This window comes from Coffea eugenioides, chromosome 2 (genome assembly GCF_003713205.1).
Source record: "Coffea eugenioides isolate CCC68of chromosome 2, Ceug_1.0, whole genome shotgun sequence".
Taxonomy (NCBI): Eukaryota; Viridiplantae; Streptophyta; class Magnoliopsida; order Gentianales; family Rubiaceae; genus Coffea; species Coffea eugenioides.
In genome coordinates, this window is record NC_040036.1 from 29,493,510 (window position 1) to 29,512,680 (window position 19,171).

At 38.5% G+C, this 19,171-nt stretch overlaps 4 protein-coding genes across 6 annotated transcripts; all 4 read right to left on the reverse strand.

Moving 5' to 3' along the window:
• Window positions 1–271: 271 nt before the first annotated feature.
• LOC113763421 (putative disease resistance protein RGA3) lies at window positions 272–5,424 on the reverse strand. Its single transcript, XM_027307233.1, has 3 exons — window positions 1,598–5,424; window positions 1,403–1,465; window positions 272–619 (listed from the first exon to the last, which is right to left on the reverse strand). Exons 1-2 carry the CDS (start codon window positions 5,094–5,096, stop codon window positions 1,437–1,439), a joined length of 3,528 nt encoding a protein of 1,175 aa, XP_027163034.1. The 5' UTR covers window positions 5,097–5,424; the 3' UTR covers window positions 272–619; window positions 1,403–1,436.
• A 3,385-nt stretch (window positions 5,425–8,809) lies between these two features.
• Window positions 8,810–10,277, reverse strand: LOC113762745 (protein PHLOEM PROTEIN 2-LIKE A1-like). Its single transcript, XM_027306321.1, has 3 exons — window positions 10,051–10,277; window positions 9,656–9,771; window positions 8,810–9,333 (listed from the first exon to the last, which is right to left on the reverse strand). Exons 1-3 carry the CDS (start codon window positions 10,111–10,113, stop codon window positions 8,967–8,969), a joined length of 546 nt encoding a protein of 181 aa, XP_027162122.1. The 5' UTR covers window positions 10,114–10,277; the 3' UTR covers window positions 8,810–8,966.
• An 869-nt stretch (window positions 10,278–11,146) lies between these two features.
• Window positions 11,147–14,541, reverse strand: LOC113761395 (50S ribosomal protein L3, chloroplastic). Of its 2 annotated transcripts, XM_027304362.1 has the most exons (3): window positions 13,872–14,541; window positions 11,598–11,897; window positions 11,147–11,258 (listed from the first exon to the last, which is right to left on the reverse strand). In XM_027304362.1, the coding sequence occupies exons 1-2, from the start codon at window positions 14,458–14,460 to the stop codon at window positions 11,608–11,610; spliced, it is 879 nt and encodes a 292-aa protein (XP_027160163.1). In that variant the 5' UTR covers window positions 14,461–14,541; the 3' UTR covers window positions 11,147–11,258; window positions 11,598–11,607. The 2 variants fall into 2 exon arrangements, with proteins under 2 accessions (XP_027160163.1, XP_027160162.1); XM_027304361.1 differs by lacking the exon at window positions 11,147–11,258 and having other exon boundaries at window positions 11,406–11,897.
• A 628-nt stretch (window positions 14,542–15,169) lies between these two features.
• LOC113760516 (putative disease resistance protein At3g14460) lies at window positions 15,170–18,769 on the reverse strand. Of its 2 annotated transcripts, none has more exons than XM_027303128.1 (2): window positions 15,727–18,769; window positions 15,170–15,581 (listed from the first exon to the last, which is right to left on the reverse strand). In XM_027303128.1, the coding sequence occupies exons 1-2, from the start codon at window positions 18,761–18,763 to the stop codon at window positions 15,574–15,576; spliced, it is 3,045 nt and encodes a 1,014-aa protein (XP_027158929.1). In that variant the 5' UTR covers window positions 18,764–18,769; the 3' UTR covers window positions 15,170–15,573. The 2 variants fall into 2 exon arrangements, with proteins under 2 accessions (XP_027158929.1, XP_027158928.1); XM_027303127.1 differs by having other exon boundaries at window positions 15,170–15,632.
• Window positions 18,770–19,171: the final 402 nt, after the last annotated feature.

The following is a 19,171-nucleotide window of genomic DNA, read 5'->3' on the forward strand; positions in this document are numbered from 1 at the left end:
TTCCTTATTGATGTTATTTAAGTGAGATAAATTTTATAGTTTATGGACTAAAGAGTCTTATTTTAAAGTTTAAGCACCAAAGTGGGAATTTGACTACAGTTGAAGGGTGCAGAATGGAATTAACCCTAGAAGTTCTATAATGAGATTTTTGTGTAAAAAGAACCAAAACAGATGATGAAATTCATTATGCTTTTAACTTAAAAGAGGGTATCTAACTACTAAACATTGGACCAAAACATGGATTATATAATATATGCTTAATATCATGCTATGAAAAAACGAACACTTTATTATAGATATCTTAAAGGTCCAGCAATAGGATCAACAACAATGCCAGAAATAAGAACCGAAAAAAGTACTACTGCAGTTTTTTTTTTGGTAAGAGAGAAGCTTCAGCCATGATGGCAGACCAAAAACAGGACCGCAAATTCCTCCAAAATTGATTTATAGTGCTTGATTCCATAATTATAAGATGTTGTCTTGGACCCGAAAACATAAGGTGTTTGCTGCCATACTTCCTTCAAGGTTCATGAAAACCTGTTGTAATCTGTGGAGATAGGGGCTGATTATGCTGCAATCCTGAATAGAATTCTTTCTCCTTTTGAGATTGACATCGCCCCTGAATAATCCATGGAACAAGGTTAGCAAAGTCGTTTAACTCTATATTCACATCCATTATCTGTCCCAGAAAAAAAGAAGAAAGAAGCTTTTATATACACATCAAAGACAAGTCAATGGCCACACTTTCTAATATGAAAAGTTTGGGTGTAAGTCAAGACACGTCTCTGAAACCATAAGTCGCTTACAGAGCTTTTTACGGATCGCTCATCAACACACAGTCCTTATATAAGTAACAGAATTCAAATATACGATCTAATCTTACAAATTGCCTATCAACACATTGCCCTTACATTAGCAGTGTAATTCGAACATACGATCTTTTACGAGTAAGTAATCCGTTCTTGCCAATTGAACTAACACAAGTTGGCTCTAAGATGAATTCTATTTTTTAGACCAATCCATATGGGTTGTGGGTAAGGAAAACCCATTTTTAGACATGATAAACCAAATGGGGTACCATATATAGTACGACAAAATGTTATGCTCTTTGTTAACATTCTTTAGTAACAACAAGTAGTAATAGAAACCATAATAAGTACTTGTACCCGTTTATTTTGTCATAGAATAAATGTACGCAAATGAATAAATATTGCAGCTCATTCAACTTTTTATGTTTAGCTATTTTTTGATAGGCAAATGAAAAGAGAAAATGTGTCCGATTATTTGTTACATAAGCACCGACAAAAATCTACATACAAACATAAAATATATTTCTGTTCACATTTCTTGCCTAAACAGCAAAACAGCAATCACACTCATTTGTGTTAGCTCAGAAAATTACCTGTTTAAACCACTGTCAAGAGCATTAACCAGATTTAGGCTTGGTCTTCAATTGTTCTTGTACCTGCAACGACAAGAAGAAAAGTTTTGAAACAAGTATCCATTTTCTAGGGAAGATAACTTTTGAAAGTCTACCCACATACGTATATCTTATGGGAAATAACAGGAAGAAATTACATAAAATTTGAGTACCAACCTTTGCAGCAAATAAGGCAATGATACCAAGCAGCTGGAGGATTGTGTGGATTTTGACTTGCGAGGACCTGAAGAGGCTCTATCTCTAGGTCAGGAATGCCTTGGATCTTCGGCCAATCTGCTCCAGAAACATTTTGGCATTCTTTGATCAGTTCTGGACACCCTTCAATTAGCAAATGGCGAAGGGATGCTGAAAAACCTTCCGCTGGCAATGAATGAAGTTCAGGGCAGTTCTCGATGTTTACATCGGTCAGGGATGTAAGGTTCTGGAATGCCTCCTCGGGACCAAGTGACATAAGACCGGAGTTTGAGCTAATAATCAAACACTTGAGTGTCGCGGGTAGCTCTTTATCTGGAAATCTCACAAGATTGGGGCAGCCCCGAACGGAAAGTAGCTCGAGGGAAGTCATGCCTTCAAATGGTACTGAAGCTGCTGTTTCATCTGACAAGGATGTCAAGTCATTGCATCTGCTTATGTACAACGTCTTGAGTCCAGAAAGATGTGGCCACTTGGGAAATGATGTTAAGTTTGAGATGTTTGAGATCACCAACGAATACAAAGACCCGGTATCAGGAATTGCCCTCACCAACGTTGGATCATCACAGGCATCAATCGCTAGGTGTTGAAGGCGTTGCGAAAATTCTGGGGTAGGCAGTTTGGTAAGCAGTGGGCAGCCACTTACTTCCAGTTTCTGTGGTGCAAATACCTCTGGCAAACAAGGCAATTTGGGACAGTCTATGACTTTCAGTTCCAAGAGTTTAATGAAGGAAGGCTGGCGTACATGGACTGGTTGGCCATGGTTATTGACGGAACCCAAAATGACCGTGTGCTCATTGAAATCCTCCAGAACAAGATTGTGCATGAGTTTCAAAAACATCACTGAGGGGATCAACGGAAGGGCCTTTAACGAATTACATTTTTTGATTTTCATGGCCCCAAGGTTGAGAAATATTTTAGGCGTGTCTCTGAGCTTTGGGCAGTTGCTGATGTTTAGCCTGTGGAGAAAATGGTATGGTGCATCTATCCATTCCTCCAACTCAAGATTCCCCTTGAGGCTGAGGCTCTGAAGGCGTGATAGTTGGCCAAGAGAAAGGACTCTGCAATTTATGCAATGATTTAAGGTCAAGGAAGTAAGATTTTTTACCGGCCCGTCTCTTATCCAAGCTGGGAATCGAGCACCCTGATAGTGTATGACTTGGATCTCTTTAATGTCCGGATGAGGCTGAAGATCTTCAATGATATTTTCATCTAGTTCTGCATTCTCTGGACTACCATTCCTATTATTACTCCATTCAAATACAACCTTCACAAGATCTTCTTTATCTTTCAAATTTGCCTCTCCAGCATTGGCTGCATTTTCGAGCTCCTTAATGTGCAATGCTCCTTTCAGATGAAGCATGCCCTTCAGTTCATTAATTCCTTTTCCAGCTTCACGGCTAACAGGGAATGCATGCAAATTTTGTAGGCCAGTAATGCTCCCGATTCCTGGTGGCAAGGTACGTAGCTTGTACCAGAAGATGTCATCGAGCTCAAGATGCTGTAAATTGGTTAGCTTTCCAAGGTCTTTTGGTAGTTCAAAAAGCCAAAGGCATGACAAAAGTTTTAAAGTTTCCAAATTGATGAGGTTGCAAACTGAGTTGGGAAGCCTTCTGATTTCTGTTTTCGACAGGTCCAGGTAGTGCAACAACTTCAGCTCACCAACTGATTCAGGCAGTTCAAGCATGATGCTTGAGCTTAAATCTAAGATTCTTATGTACTTCAAAGATTGGAATATGCTGTCAAGGGCCTGGCCAAAGTTTTTCTGATGGTCACTGGGTGATAGAAGTGTCCGCAACTTCTGAGATTTCTCCATAATTCCCATGATGGGCTGCTCAGCAGCACTACACAGCAGTGAGATATGCCGAGCTTTTTCATAGAAGTTGCAGGGGTCATTATCCCTGATTTGATAGCAGTAGGGGCCTGAAACCGACTGTGCCAAATTATGAAGAAGATCATGCATCCTGAAAGTCTCCTGATTATCAACTTTTGAGAGTTGAAAGAATGACCTTCTCAGCAGCTCATCAAAATATTCTTCCCCAATATCTTCTATCGAGTATTGTCCTCTTGGAAGGATGAAAGATGCTGCTTTCCATACTTTAATCAGATCCATCTTATGGAAGACGTATGCCTTTGGATAGATGCAAGTGTATGCAAAACACCGTTTTAGATGAGCAGGCAGATGATTATAACTCAAACTTAAAGCAGGCAAAATTTGCGGCTTCCTTGCATCACTATGTTTCTCTGCTTCCCAGATCTCATGTTTTTGGATATTTCTCCATTTCCTTGCACCATCGATCCCTCGCAAGAGGCTTGCCATGACCTTTATGGCCAATGGTAAACCTTTACATTTTCGGACGATATCCTTACCGATCTCCTCTGTTTCTTCAGTCCTCTTGGCGCCCCCTGGACCAAATGCAATTTTTTCAAAAAGAAACTGACACTGATCTTCCGGCAATAGTTCCAGGAAATGAGGAGGCAGCGTCCCCATGAGATTTGCGACGTGGCTGCTACGACTGGTTACCACTACTCTAGATCCCTTTCCCCCATGTTTCAGGAGCTTTTGAAGATCACTCCAATCAAAACTCTCCGGCCACACATCATCTAGAATGAGTAGGTACGGCTTTCCCTTCAAGAGTTCAAGAAGGCGAGACTCTAATTGGACATTGGACAATGAACTGATGTCATTATATTTGATCTCAGTGTGGTATTCTATCATGTCTTTCAGGACTTTTGTGTAGTTGAAGACATCTGTGACACATACCCACATCCTGAACTCGAAATGGCTTTTGACTCTCTCGTCATTGTACAGAAGCTGAGCAAGAGTTGTCTTGCCTACACCTCCCATACCAATGATGGGAGCCACAGAAACATCACCTTGTCTGTCAGATTCCTCTGACAGCAAGAGATTGATCATCCTGTCTTTGTCATCGTCTCTGCCAACAACATCAGATTCGGTGACTATAAAGCCGGTGTTTCTACTCATAGACGGCCTTGTCGATGATGCTCCAGAATCAATTGCATGCGCATCGAGTTGGAAATTCTGTCTCTCTCTCCCAATTTTTTCGAGCCTGAGTAAAACTTTTTTAATTTCTTGTGCAACGTTCAGTTTCATGAACAGCTGACTTGCACTGAATGGGAGATGAACGTTCCTCGCCTGCTGCTGCCGCTGCCAAAGCAAGGCTTCAGTCTGGAAACTTTCCAGTATGTCCTCTGCATCAAACAGAACCTCTTTCAGCTTCCCGAGCCAATCTCGAATTGGTGGAGAATCCAGTTGCAATTCCTCTGCATGCTCAAGCACCGCTAGAATAGCTGTCAGCTGGCTGGACAGGTCCCGAATATCTTCCTCTACTCCTTGGTGCAAATGGAACTTCCCCGCTAACAGGGAACTGACTAAATCAAAAACCTTTCTAGCAATAGGAGACACGACGGCTGATAAAATTGCTGCTTCCATTCCTGTCATTGTTTCAGAATGTTGCTGAAAAACAAACCAAGTCCACCGACTCACAAATCTAAAGAAAGAGAGGGGGACAAAAAGAAAAAAGGAATAGGCTTTGTTCAATGACGAGCTACAAAGGGAACAATTAGCTTTACAAAGGGAACTCCTCTCTCTTTTTTTTTTTTTTTTTGGGTCAAGGGCGATGAAGATGAAGATTGGATGATGAATTTAAAAGGGTAGGTAGCTAGGAGGCTTAACAAGACAGGTTCCTCATGAAGTATTGAAGTGGATCAAGGAAATATATCTAGCTAGGAAGAATAGCAAGAGAGAAATTAAGCAAGCCGATCCTAGCAGAAGAGGTCTGTCCTGATAATTATATGTTATGTCTAGCCTAGCCAATGTATATATATAGAAAAACTGACCAATTACGTCTATTCATTGACTGACTTCATCTTAAAACAAGAAAAGAAATTCAAGAAGTCAACGTAAATAATTTCAAAACACACGGAGTCATTTTAGCCAGTTAAAATGTCAAAAATATATGACAGTAGTGATCAAGATATAAACGTTTATGATCAAATATACTTCAGCCCCTTGTAGTTTAATGCTTTTTTCCTTTTTTTTTTTAAATTTATTTATAACCTTGTTATGATTGCAAAAATTATACATAATCTCTATGTTTTAGATCAAAGTAAAAAAACTGACAGAAATAATCTTCAATTTATTTCTTTTGACACGGGGGTAGTTTGAACATTTCTACTGGCTATTTCACCAGCTTGACACTTTCAATTCAAAGCACAAGAAAATTACCAAATAGGGACGAAGCCATGTTTTAATGAGACCGCGTCAGCCTTGGAAAACTTTTTAAATACTACTAATAGGTCTCACAATTTTAAAAAAGTTTAAAATTTCTTGTCACAATTGTGCCCCCAATTCTAGAAAATACACTTGTCATTAGGAAGATTAAAGCAAAAACTTTGAATGAAAACATAATTTCACATCGAATTTCTCTCCGCTTGATATATAATTGACATGATTTAGTGGTACAATAGAGTATTTCCACTTGGTAGTAGGTCCTAACTCCGCTACTACTATAGATCCATACAAACACTTACAATCCCTACCACACCTTACTTGTTTGATAATACAATTCAGCATTTAAATTTAATAGATTCAAATCTTAACATGTTCAGAGGTATTTGATAACAAAAAATAGAACATCTTAATTAATTAAATGGTTTCGAATTATCTAGACAAAACTTACTCCAAAAAATAAGTCGTAAACTAGTATACGCTTCTCACTTAATCTAGAATATGCTCAAGTGTTTAGGATATCAGTAATTAACAATTTGGAAACTTATTTATTTGTAATAATGTTTGTTGTTATGCAGAATGGAATGGAGAAAGATGTGATGATGATTTTGTTAGCGTGTTTGTACTGAAATCTCAATGATTGGTCGATCCATAGCATGTTTTCGAGAGTTGAAACTTATGCTTACACGGATAGGAAAATTGTTACTATGATCTTTTCCTTAGACGCGCATGCAGATGCATGCAGGAATTGAAAGCTGTCTGCATCGCCGTTGTAAGCTCAGCCAGAACCAACTACCACTTTTTAACGCGGTTTGTGGAATTTCTGCAAGTTGATGAACGAGCCTCCAATGAGATTCGGGGTAGGTTTACAAGAAAGTTCTACGAAAGTGACGACTAACAAGTGACGAGTCTATTTTCCTCTGGCTTTTCTGGCTTCAAGTTGAATTAGAATACCTCAAACTCAAAGTCAACCCCAGCCGAGAAGATTCCGCGGACAAATAGCGGCAATGCTCCAAAGTCCAAAAAAGAACGAGTCAGGAGCGTTTACTCCAACACGAACTGGTTGCCCTACGCGTCTCAACATTTTCATGGCTGTTTTTACCGTGAATTCCCACAAGCACTGCCAGTCCATTTCACCTCATCCTCCTCAGGCTTTTAACTTCATTTGAGAACTTACCTCCCTTGAGGCCATTTCCAATCGCCATTTGCAATGCAAGCAGATATAGTAGCTGCCTTGCCTTACTACATCCAAATTTTTTGGACTAACTCCGCTTTGAACTTTACACCCTAAACTTTAATTTTAGATACTTTGTATCCTAAATTCTTAATTTAAGATACTTTGCATCCTAAACTCACAAATTTGTCTACTTAAATCCAATCACTACTTATGTTTTGTAAAATTAACGAGAAAAGGATAATGAAAATTAATGATAATATTGTACCGCTTTATTCTAATTGCGATCTCTTAGTTTTTTTTTTTTTTACTACTTTTAGCACATTGTTATTGATTTAAGTATATGACTTCAATTAATATTATTGTCAGCAAAATTCATGAGACAAAAGATGGTGCAAAATTAATGACAATTATGTACTGTCTTATTTTTGCTATGATACTTGGCACCTAGGAACAATTGTTTTCAGCATGTTGTCATTGATTTGTTGGATCTGTTATACCGTTAATTTTGCTAAAGTTGTCATTATTGATTGGATTTAAATAGAGAATAAACTTAAGAATTTAGGGTGCAAAGTTTCCAAAATTGAGAGTTTATGTTGGATAAATAACATATATAGTAATTGAGTAAATCTACTAGTTGTTAGGAGTTGTTTTCACATTTTTAGTATTTGGTTATTTCTTGTTTGTTAGAATTGTTTAGGAGATTTTCTAGTAGAAGATTATGTTCAGTTGTTAACAAGTATTTTTTGTTTGACATTTGCTCTGAGATATTTATGGTTGATTTGTTATACTACCTCTATAAAAGGGAAAATTAACGAATAAAAAGTAAAGCCTTTTTTTTTTGCATCACTAACTAAACTAAAGTATTGTTTCTTACTTTATACTCTAAATTCCAACAAATTTATATCATGCGCCTACAATTTAGGATGGAAAGTGTCTAAAATTGAAGTTTATGGTGCAAAGTGACAAAGAGATATAAGTTCAGAGCTGCAAAATAGAGTTAGTCCAAAATTTTTTAACAAGTTTGCTGAAAACTTTTGGTATAATTAAGGGGTCAAAATGGCTTCCTATCTCCCCTTCTTTTTAACTTTTGTTAGTTTCTTTTTTTTCTTTTTATCAACTGCTATTATTTGTTCCTCCCAGCTAGGCCTGTCAACGGGTCGGGTCTAGACCCGGATCCGTGAAATTTTTGCGGGTATGGGTAGAGATTTAATTCCGTTTCCCAGATTCGGATTCGGATCCGTTTTGTCAAACAAAAAAACGGGTCGGATACGGAAATATAGTATTCCGCCCCGTTTTAGACCCGGATCCGGATATAAATGAATTAATAATTTAAAAAATATATATTTATCAATATAATTTGATTAGGGTGATGTATTTTAATAAAGTTAATTTGATTTCTTTTCTTATTTGATTTTTCTTTGCATTAGTTAGAAATTAGTTTACAAATATATTTTTTTCTCATTTTTAATAAATTTTGGTAAATTTGTTCGGGTAGACCCGGATCCGGATCCGGAAACATAGAATAAAAGACCCGTCGGGTAAACGGATCGGATCCGGATCCGGCATAGTAATTCGGGTCCGGGTCCGGAATAATGAATTCCGGCCCGTTGACAGCCCTACTCCAGTGTCTTACCAGTATTTACAACAACTATTTATAATAACAACAATAACAATCCTCGAAGTATTAATAAAAATAATATAATTTCCACTTTTCCAAAACTAATCCTACAATCTTTCTGTGAGGATCTTCAGAAACAATTGTTTTATTTTAAATTTATAGGAATAATTTCTTTCATCTTGTCCAGGACGTGATCAATACAAGTTCATATTTCTGAACGGAACTACCGAGGGTGATGGATGTAACACAAGAATACAGAGAGGGATGGTAATTTTCTTTCATGACACTAATTGCATGGCCTGATGATTGCTCCCTGGACAAGAAGTCCATTTTTCCAGTGTCCTCCATGTTCCCAGAGATCAAAGCAGACCTCACCGTGTTCTCCATCGCTCGCCTGAAAGCTGCCCAGATTGAGCTCTATCCACTCTCCTCTTGGCTTCTCCAACAGACTCACTTTTCGTTCTTGAACTTCTCCGCCTGGAAGAGATAGTCTCAAGGTGATAGGAAGTTCCCAACCATCAGCGCCCTTTGTCAACTTCACCATGTACACAACTTCATACATAGCACCTTTTGAGAGATCAGACATCTTGAATTTTCCCCTCACATCCAACCAGCAGATGTGACTCAGTTTGACAACTTCAATGTTGTCGTCGCTGCATGAATTAATAATTATGCGTTACAAAGTCGAGTATTAGGATTTCTCCTTGTTCCTAATTCTGATAGATAGCATTTAAGTATCCATATATTATGTACTGGCATCAGCTTCCGTTCAGATGTATAATTACTTGAATTGTGTAAATTAGATGGTTCTAGTCTATATATCATAGTGTAAGATGAGAATCCAGATTTTTTTTTTTTTTTTGGGTTGCAAATAAAAGAGTTTTGAATGATCAAATCATGGTGTCAATTTTTACTATCAAATGGGGTTTTGAGATGTGAAATTAGATCAAGCATTTTAATTAGTAGGTTATGTACCTCGTTTCCTTGAAGCATTTCCAGTCCCAGTATTCCCGTTGTCCCCAAGTTACATACAAGGATCTTGGATACAGCATGAAGCAATAATTTCCGGACTTCTCATCAACCCATCTTTTCTGCAACAAACAACCCACCGCCGAAACCATTATATCGTCTGTCTTTATTTATTTGTTTGGTTCTTTTCAAATGTAATAGTACTATCACAGATACGCATGCATCTCTCCCATAAGTGACAAATATACACACCAGAGCCAAAAAAAAGAAAAAAAATTGCAGTTAAGATGACTTTTTGGACTGACGAAGCACAAGAGAGAAGAAGAAGATGATGATGATAAAAATCACGTAAGCTAAGACATGATAGGCGAGAAATAATTGAATTGAGGGAAGAGGGAAACCTTCTTTTTGTGCTCCAAAAATTCTTCCTTTTTGTTTTCGCGAATTTTGCCGCCTACTGCCATCGAATTGCAAGTGAATCAGCTGCGGATTCTTTCTGGCTGTTGTTGCTTGTGTTTCGTGATATACACAAACCCTCAAAAAAAAAAAGAAAAAAAGCAAGCCCTTTTCTGTCAGCTGCTTGTGTTTCTTGAGGGTTGGTTTGTTTTAATACAGAAAAATGTAGAAACCTTCAAGAACGAAGATTCTTTCCTGGTCAACGGACACAGACGTTATCATACAGGGAAACAATAATATTAAACTTTAGTAAGTAACGCGCTTGAGTCTTGCTCTCAAACTGTCAAAACACATTAAGCTCCGTTTGGGACGCGCTTGAGCCTTGGAAGTCGATGTCAGTCTATCTATGATGGGCTAGTCTGGATCAGGAGCGTCTCTAATTAATTAATTCTGTCCAGTTTTTTACAATTTTTAGTTAGACAAATTTTCTTGCCCCCTTCCATCGATTATAAGAAAACTTCCGCCCTATCATGAACGTAATTCAACAAAACTTGAAATATTGGATGTCATATCGTCTACTTTTCGCAAACAAAAAGCCATTTGAATGCAGTGACTACATCCACTTCTTTAGAACAGCAGAGATGGCCAGTCAGCTAAATTTTAGATCAAATACCCATATGGCATCCCAATTTTCTTTGATAAGAATGAGGTGCTGAACATGAATTTTAAGAAACTACATATGAATCTCTGAAAGTTGTTTCGTTGCGAAAAGATTTCTGGAATGTCAATTATCAACAGAAATCCACGTCCAGTGGAATATGTGTAATCTACTTATATCAGCCTATGGTGAAACTGGAACAGGATAAAAAAAATGAAAGCGATAAAGGTACCATATGGTTGATTTCCCTCCCCTGCAGCCTGTCCAGACCAGAGTATAAGCAGAATATAAAGCTGCTGTAAAGGCTGGCCCTGATAAATCACCCATTTTTTCATATATATGTAAACCTTTTAGAAAACGTCGTTTTACACTTAGTTTTACCTATGTTTCTATGTTAATCTTCTCTATTGCCGCAGGCCCAAAAATAGATTTTGGGTAGAAATATTTGAATATTTGTTGAAGGCAACTTTAGGACGGACTTCAATGCATAGATACTCGTTCATGCAAGCAAGGGAAACAAAACTAGCAGTGGTTGAATTCCACCCCCTATTACCATCCAAACGATTTCGAGTAGTTACACATGCAGTGGCTATTTATAGGCTAGTGCTCGAGTCTACTCTTTGCCATCTGAATGAAAAAGAATAGGGACTAGTTGGGAAAGCCTATAGACATCAAAATAAATGCCAACTCGATATATATATATATATATATATAGTCAGGCTCTAAGAGAGTGAAGTTGTTTCCTAGTTCTGTCTAACTCCTCAGAATTAAAACAGCTACGTTCTGGGGAAACCAAAAACAAGAGGCAAGGTGAGACAACCAAAACCCTGAATCAATGCTGGGAGTAAGCTTGGGACTTATATGTAAATTACAGAGATTTGAGTCATGAGAATGAGAGAGAGAGCTAGTTCTTGGGTATATTCACTCCAACGATTTTTGCTGGAGTTATGCGGAGAAGGTTTCCTGGCTTACCAGGTACAGCACCTTTAACCATCACAATTCTAAGCTCATTATCGATCTTGATAATTTTCAGCTTCCTAATCTTTCTCTTGGTACCTCCCATTCTTCCAGGCATTTTCTTTCCCTTGTATACCCGTCCAGGAGTTGTTCCAGCACCAATTGATCCAAGTGCCCTATGACTCTTCGATCCGTGTGACATTTGGCCTCTCTTGAAGTTGTGTCTCTTGATTCCGCCTAGTAGCCAAATTTAAAATGCTCAAGTCAAGAGTCATGTCCCACAAAATGACTAAACGCAGATAGCAACATAAAACAGAAGTGCCAAGAATGACACCAATAACAAATAGGGAAACAAAAGAATGATAAGAATGAACTAAACACGGCGAACGTTTTTCATCTGGATAGCAATGAATTGCAAAATCCTTGGCCAGAAGGACCATACTTGTTTATAACGTTCTAAGGACAACTAAAATTTGTCCTACAACAAATAGTGTGTTATGCTGATGTGGAGAAACACTAAACCTTGGCTATGTGAAACATGAGACAACCATTCCCTTAAATTTGTTATAAATGATGAATATTAGCAATGAAACAGAGGAATTTGTTTTCAATGTGATCACATTAATAGCAACATCCAAATTACAGGTAAACTAAATGGAGAATTATGAAAATCCAGCTGGTGTTAGATTGTCATAAACAGATTATATCAGCTTATCTGCACATTGTTGTGATGTAATAAGAAGTTAAAAGTTACCAGTTGCCATAATGGGTTAAACCCACATAAACTTGATTTTTCGTTGAACAAAAGAAAGGGGAAAAGTCTTCTGCCAATGGTGTCAAGTTCCCTTTTTTTAAACTAATCAACCCCCAAGAATCTTTGATGCCAAGCTACCAGGTACGAAATGAGTATAAAACAGATTTTTAAGGAAAACAACAAAAGAAGAAGAAACAATTTTCTCACGACTTCCACTTAACAATAACATTAATATGTGTATATACTGGACATTGTGATAAACTATAAACTGAGGCAGATCAGGCAGGCTGACAAAACATAAACACAACCACAGTTGTAGCTAAGGCAAAATGCAATCTGACAACAATTCCAAAAAAATCAGGGTCCTTAAGAAACTAATCATGTCAATCTAAAACCTTGAGAAGCCAGATGTTGAAGGTCTGATACATAGGCCTTATACATTTAACATCCTTTTCTTCCTTTCCTTATCAATGCCCCTTGTACTTGGTTTGTCCATTCTTCACATAGTAATCCTCATGTTTATGAGTATAGAAGTGTTCATCCTCCATAATCCATGTCTATCCCAAGCATATGGACTTAGTGTGCTTCCCGCGAGGTAAACTTAAGATTGCTTATTTTCCACTATAATCAAAAATGACTCGTACCAAATTGAAGCATGTCACTTACTCAAATACCACAAAGGTAAAGCATGATACTGCATATTATTAAAAGCTGGCAGAAATTTTATTTACTAATGAAATAATGGACGCAATAAAATGACAACCAAGAGCAAGCACCCAAAAAAAAAAGCAACGATTTGAGGTTTAATTTAATTACACTGAACTTCCAAGGTATAAACTTGGCTGCATTCACCTCACCAAGTGCTAATGTGCTAACATACACATATATGGACCAGAAAATAGTGTGCCATTATCCTTTTATTGAGGTTTAATCCGCCAGAAATTAGTAATGTGACAACAAGAAAGACGACCAATCAAGATAAAACTTTTAGAACTTTAAAAATAATGCTAGCATCTAACTGAACATCGAAAGGAATTAATCTCAGTTGGAATCCTTCCAAACCCATTCTGTCCATTAAACTATAACCAGTGTGTGTATTCTACCGTCTTCTTTATCAGGGCTTTTGCGAGACAATGGCATCGAATTAAACATCCCTATAAGAAGCCAATTAACTAATTGGGATACTTCCCAGGTCCCAACCCTTCTCAGCATGAGTGGTAAAAAACCAAAACTCCTTGCTTATTATACGTTCATAAAGTGCAGGAAAATATAGCACCATTTTTGCTAAAGTAGTCGACAACCACCAAGCTAATTTCCCTCAAATATCAATTATCCGTATGCCAAGCTATAGGTTTCGTTGTTTCTCCACTCCCTAGAATAATTCTTGTGAATTCCAACCAAAGCATTTCATCAAATCAAGAAGCAGCTTAATTCAAGCAAACACATTGGATAATTACCTTGGAATCCTTTGCCAATAGTGGTCCCAGAAACATCCACCAAATCCCCTTCCTTAAACAATTCATCAAACACAAGGCGTTGATTGGCCTCAAACCCCTCCACACTCTGCAGCCTAAACTCCTGCAAATGCCTCAACGGAATAATCCCAGATTTTTCAAGATGTCCCATCTCCGGCTTAGTCAATTTCCTATCCCGAACGCGGCGATAGCCCACCTGAACAGCATTGTATCCATCAGTCGCCTCAGTTTTCAACTGAGTAACAATGTTCCCCTCCCTGAACCCAATTACAGTCACAGGCACAACAGTTCCTGACTCCTCGAAACACGACATCATGCCGAGCTTTGTCCCCATCACGCCGATGCCGGCTTCCATGGAGGAGGTGATGAGGGGGAGTGGAGCTGAATGGGATGAAGGGAGAAAAAGGGATGATGAAGATGATGATTTGGAAATGGGAGTTTTGTAAAGTGGGATGAAGGAAGAGTGGAGAGCGAAGGAGAGTGGGGTATTGGGGGTTCCATGGGAGCTGGGATTGGGGGGCTTGAGGGTGAGGGAGGAGAAGGAGGAAGAGAGGGAAGAGATGGCGGACATGGCTGAGGAAGACGGTGGTGGGAACTGGGAAGAGGTAAGAATTCTAGTGTTTTGAGTTCTCTTATCCAGTCGGAAATGGGACTGGGGTAGTGACTAGTGAGGGAGTTTTATCTTTTTTAATTTATTTTGTTTTCTGGGATCAACTAAACTATTTTACAGGTTTTTTTATTTTTTTAAAATAATTGTTAGAGTAATTAATTATTTAAGGCTATAATTCACATGATAAATTGAGCATCAAATAAAAATTATAGCCTTAATTTTTTAAAATTAATATGAACGAAAATGTAGAATTATTGTTACTTTTTATATTTAAATTATTCATATTTGTATAAATTCACAATAAATAAATAAAAAAACCGTGTTAATACGCAGGCAAAATTCTAGTTAATTATTTAAGGCTATAACTCACATGATAAATTGAGCATCAAATAAGTGGTGGAATTTTGTTATCAACATAATCACATTTGAAGTTTTGGGAAACCTAATAGTAGTAATTAGTGCATTTTTTGAGAAATGATTTCTTGGGAGGGATTTTCAAAAGAACTAAAGAAGGAATAGATCTAATTGTTGATTAAGCACTTTAAATTGGTTATGTTATTGCAATAGATATTTATTAATCATCATGTAATTATAGTTGAACCACTACATGTTTATATCTATAATATATATATATATTTATATATATGAAGAAAATAGTAAAAAGCCACTCCATTTCATGCTTGTACACAAAAGCCAACGTACATTTATATAAATACACAAACCATACAACATAGTGTCACTAGTAGTAGCATGCTTCTTTTTTCCATCAACATTAATTTTGACCAGAAATAGAATTACAACTCATCAACAATCATACTCTTTAGGTATTTATTCAGCAGAATACAGATTGGAAAGAAATCCAGGAATTGTTGGGCGTCGATAGCAGAGGCATCCATCTATCTTCATGCAGATTCATGCTTACTGCACTTTATTAACATTCCTGCAGATTCCATCTTTATTTTTCACCACTCAAACCAAATTTCCTGCAAACAAGCAATAACAAGGCGAACAGAGGACTTCAAGCTGGAGCCACAATGAGAGCTCCTGTTCTTGCAACACGTCATCCTGCTTCAATCAATGGCCTAAGCAAAAGACATGAAATCCTCAAGAATCCATGGAGGTTCTATAGATAACTATAAGTCCAGGTATTAGTTTCCTAATTATCAAATCTAAATTTAAAGCACCATGTGTTCATGTAAAAGCAAATTCGTGTTCATGATCTCGTACCTTTAAAGCATGCCAAACTCCGGGAACAAGAAGCAAAGACTGGTGCTGGAGATGGATGGACTTCATCAATTTCCAGGTAAGGGATGTTCATGATCTTTGGCCAATCTGGGCCTCTGCCCTTCTCAGTTTTGCTAACTTTTTCTGCCAGCAAGGGGGAATCTCGGATACGTAGGTGCTGGAGAGATGAGGGAAATCCCTGTGCAGGAAATGACTGAAGCTTTGGGCAGTCCACAATGCAAACATCTGCCAGTGAAGTAAGGTCTTTTAAGGTATCAGGGGGCCCGAGAGATTCAAGACTGATGCATGACTGAATCACTAGAAGTTCAAGCTTGCGAGGCAGTCCTTCTTCTGGAAATTTTGAAAGCTTGGGGCAATCACGAATACACAAGTTCACAAGACGTGGTAAACTTCCTTTGCAAGATTGTTCAGAATCAAAGAGGTCTTCCAAATCTTTGCAGGCTGAAATGTAAAGTGACGTGATTTGTACTTCCCATGATGTTGGAAAGGAAATCAAGTCTGATATGTTGGAAATGCTCAAGGACTGCAAGTAATGCAATGAGACAACAGAATCGCTGGTGATTCTTAATTTGTACTCACTGATGATATTCATTGCCTCCAAAAGTGTATCACTGCGGCATGTATCTATTGCAAGCTGTGTCAGAGGCCTTGATCGATTAAAATAGATTGATTCACATTCACCAATCTCTAGTTTGCGGTTAATTGATGCTCTGCAACTGTTGTAATATTTTGCTGGAAGACCATGGATTTTTGGGCAATTTGTAATCATACATCTGCAAATACGCTCCCCCAAATCGCGAAAACCCAGAGAGTAATTGCCTGGGAAACCCTCAAGTACAGGGTTGTCTACAAGCACTAGAGTTCCAGAATATATGGCAGAGAGAGACGGAATTACCTTCAGAGAATCGCACTTTTTGACCTTCAAAATTCGTAATTTGGGAATGCTTTGGGGCAACTGAATCAGGTCGGGGCAGTTGATAATCTTCAGGGTGTGCAGTAAAGGGCACTCGAGCTGTGCAGGCAACTCCCTCAATTTCTGCATATTCTTAATGCAAATAACTTCAAGATTTTCTTGCCTACCAAGCATGAGAGTTTCAAGGTTCTGGCATCCCTCTAGTATAAGGGTTTTCAGAAGTTGAAGCTTCCCCATACTTAACCAAGAAGGAGTCCTATTACCACAATATCTGTGAACTCTGAGCTTTGTGAGACTTGAATGAGGTTCAAGATCTTCCAGAACCTCGGCATCACATTCATCAGGTGTTTTACCTTTCAATCGTGCAATCTCTCTCTCAGTCTCAGAAGCCCATTCTAACTCTAGAATTTGGACTCTTGGTTTGTCTTTCAAGTTTGCCTCGGCTGCACGTTCTGCTTTATTGAGCTCCATTATATGCAGTGATCCTTCAAGGTACTTCATGTCCTTTAATTCTTCAATTCCAAAACCTTTCTTGGCTTCACCAACACAGAACTTGTGGAGATTTTGAAGAGAAGTCAGTCTACCAATGTTTGGTGGCTGCCTGGGGCACCTGTATTTCCAGAATGCCTCCTCAATCTCAAGATGCCTCAAGTTGATCAAGCGACTGAGGCCCTTGGGTAATCCTAATAACCAAGGGCAGTCCAAGAGCTTAAGCGTTTGCTGGTTCAGCAAACTGCATAGTTCATTTGGAAGCCACTTGATCTTAGTTCTCGACAAGTTAAGGTAGTGAAGAAGCTTTAACTCTGCAAGTGTTTTTGGCAACTTTGCAACAGTACTAGAACTCAGATCTAAAACACGTAGGTATTTCAGAGTCTGGAACATTTTGCCAAGTGTCTCGCCAAAGTCAGCTAAGGAATTACGAGACATTGGCATGAGAATGGTACGCAACTTCTTGCACTCCTCAATGGATTTAGATGCGCCCTCCACTTTTTCACACATTAGCGCAATGTGATGAGTTTTCGGGTCAATGGGACTTGGATTTTCACCTTTCACCATGCAAGAATACTTGCCAGAAACTAATTCTGCCAAATCATGAAGGTAGTCGTGCATCCTGTACTTCTCTGACCCTGGCTTTTGCTGAAAGAAGGAAAGCTCTTGCAGCCTGTCAAAGTATCTGCGTCCTTTATCCTCCAGTGTTTCTGCCAACTTTCTTGGCTGAACCAGTGAATGAGCCATCCACAATTTGACTAGTTCATCTTTTTCAAACTCATGGCCTTTAGGGAATATGGAGCAAAATGAAAAGCAGTGCTTTAGTTCAGGTGGGAGGTGAAAATAACTTAGACTAAGGACAAATAGTGTTCTGTGCTTCTCATCTCTAAATTCCTCTTCTACCGTGGCCAGATCATTATTCAAGATACCCGACCATGTATCACGAGGTTTAGTTCTTAAAAGACATCCTATAACCTCTACAGCCAGAGGTAAACCATCACATTTGCTCACAATTCCATCAGCAATAGCCTTTACACCTTTATTCACTAGGTCTGACTCATCCCCATCAATTGCATTTCTGGCAAATAATTTCAGACATTCCTCATGGGGCAATTTTTCCAAGGGAATATGGGGGATCGGCACATTCTGCGGACTCAAACCAAACACATTTTCTGTTCGACTGGTTACAATCACCCTAGTTCCGTTATGTGCTTTCAATAAGCCTTTCTCTAGCTTTTTCCAATCCTCGAGATTTTCAGTCCAGACATCATCCAAGACAAGTAGAAGTTTAAGTCCTCCCACAGCGTGGTGTAGCTTTGATTCCAGGCTACCTCCAGGTATGTAATCCTTAGCACAAGCATCAATTATCTCGTCAAAAATTCTGCTCATATTAATTGTACCTTCACTGCCTGAAACAGAAATCCAGATTTTTACATCAAAGTGCCTATCCAGCTCACTGTCATTATACACTTGCTGAGCAAGCACTGTTTTCCCTATGCCCCCCATACCTGTAATCGTGGTCACAGAAACCCGACCCTCCACACTGTTGCCACTCGATTTCAACATCTTAATTATTTCACTTTTCTCCTCTACCCTGCCGACAACCCCAGGATCCATAACAGGGCTACTTCCAGCTGGACCCTCTTTCTCCTTTTCCTTGCCAACAGAATCTTCTCTGACATGGCTCAACAAATCTTTTATACTTAAAAACCTCTGTTTGATTGAATCAAACCTTTGCATGATTTCATGTATGTCATGTACTGTTGACCTGTTTTTCAAACGAAAAATCCAATCAGGTGCAACAGGTGGGCAGGTATTTACCTGCCGCATTTCATTCCATATCAGCATCTCTGTTGATAGCATGTCTAGAACATTTTCAGCGTCATAAGTTGCATCTTTCAACTCTTCAAGGAGATCTGTCACCTCTGACCTTCGGGGACTCTTCTCTGCAACTTCAATAACTTTTTGGATATCCATGAACTTATCCTGCAAGGTTTTGACATCTTTCTCGAATCCAGCAAGAGT

Excerpts from the sequence above, each read along its gene's own strand:
- LOC113760516 (XM_027303127.1), bottom strand. The coding sequence starts at position 18,763 with ATGGATCCTGGGGTTGTCGGCAGGGTAGAGGAGAAAAGTGAAATAATT. Across the intron at positions 15,633-15,726 it reads GAGTTTGGCATGCTTTAAAG|TTATCTATAGAACCTCCATG; the intron begins GTACGAGATCAT and ends CTGGACTTATAG.
- LOC113762745 (XM_027306321.1), bottom strand. The coding sequence starts at position 10,113 with ATGGCAGTAGGCGGCAAAATTCGCGAAAACAAAAAGGAAGAATTTTTG. Across the intron at positions 9,772-10,050 it reads TTTTGGAGCACAAAAAGAAG|AAAAGATGGGTTGATGAGAA; the intron begins GTTTCCCTCTTC and ends TGTTTGTTGCAG. Across the intron at positions 9,334-9,655 it reads AAATGCTTCAAGGAAACGAG|CGACGACAACATTGAAGTTG; the intron begins GTACATAACCTA and ends TAATTCATGCAG.
- LOC113761395 (XM_027304362.1), bottom strand. The coding sequence starts at position 14,460 with ATGTCCGCCATCTCTTCCCTCTCTTCCTCCTTCTCCTCCCTCACCCTC. Across the intron at positions 11,898-13,871 it reads TATTGGCAAAGGATTCCAAG|GCGGAATCAAGAGACACAAC; the intron begins GTAATTATCCAA and ends TTTGGCTACTAG.
- LOC113763421 (XM_027307233.1), bottom strand. The coding sequence starts at position 5,096 with ATGACAGGAATGGAAGCAGCAATTTTATCAGCCGTCGTGTCTCCTATT. Across the intron at positions 1,466-1,597 it reads TTGCCTTATTTGCTGCAAAG|GTACAAGAACAATTGAAGAC; the intron begins GTTGGTACTCAA and ends TTGTCGTTGCAG.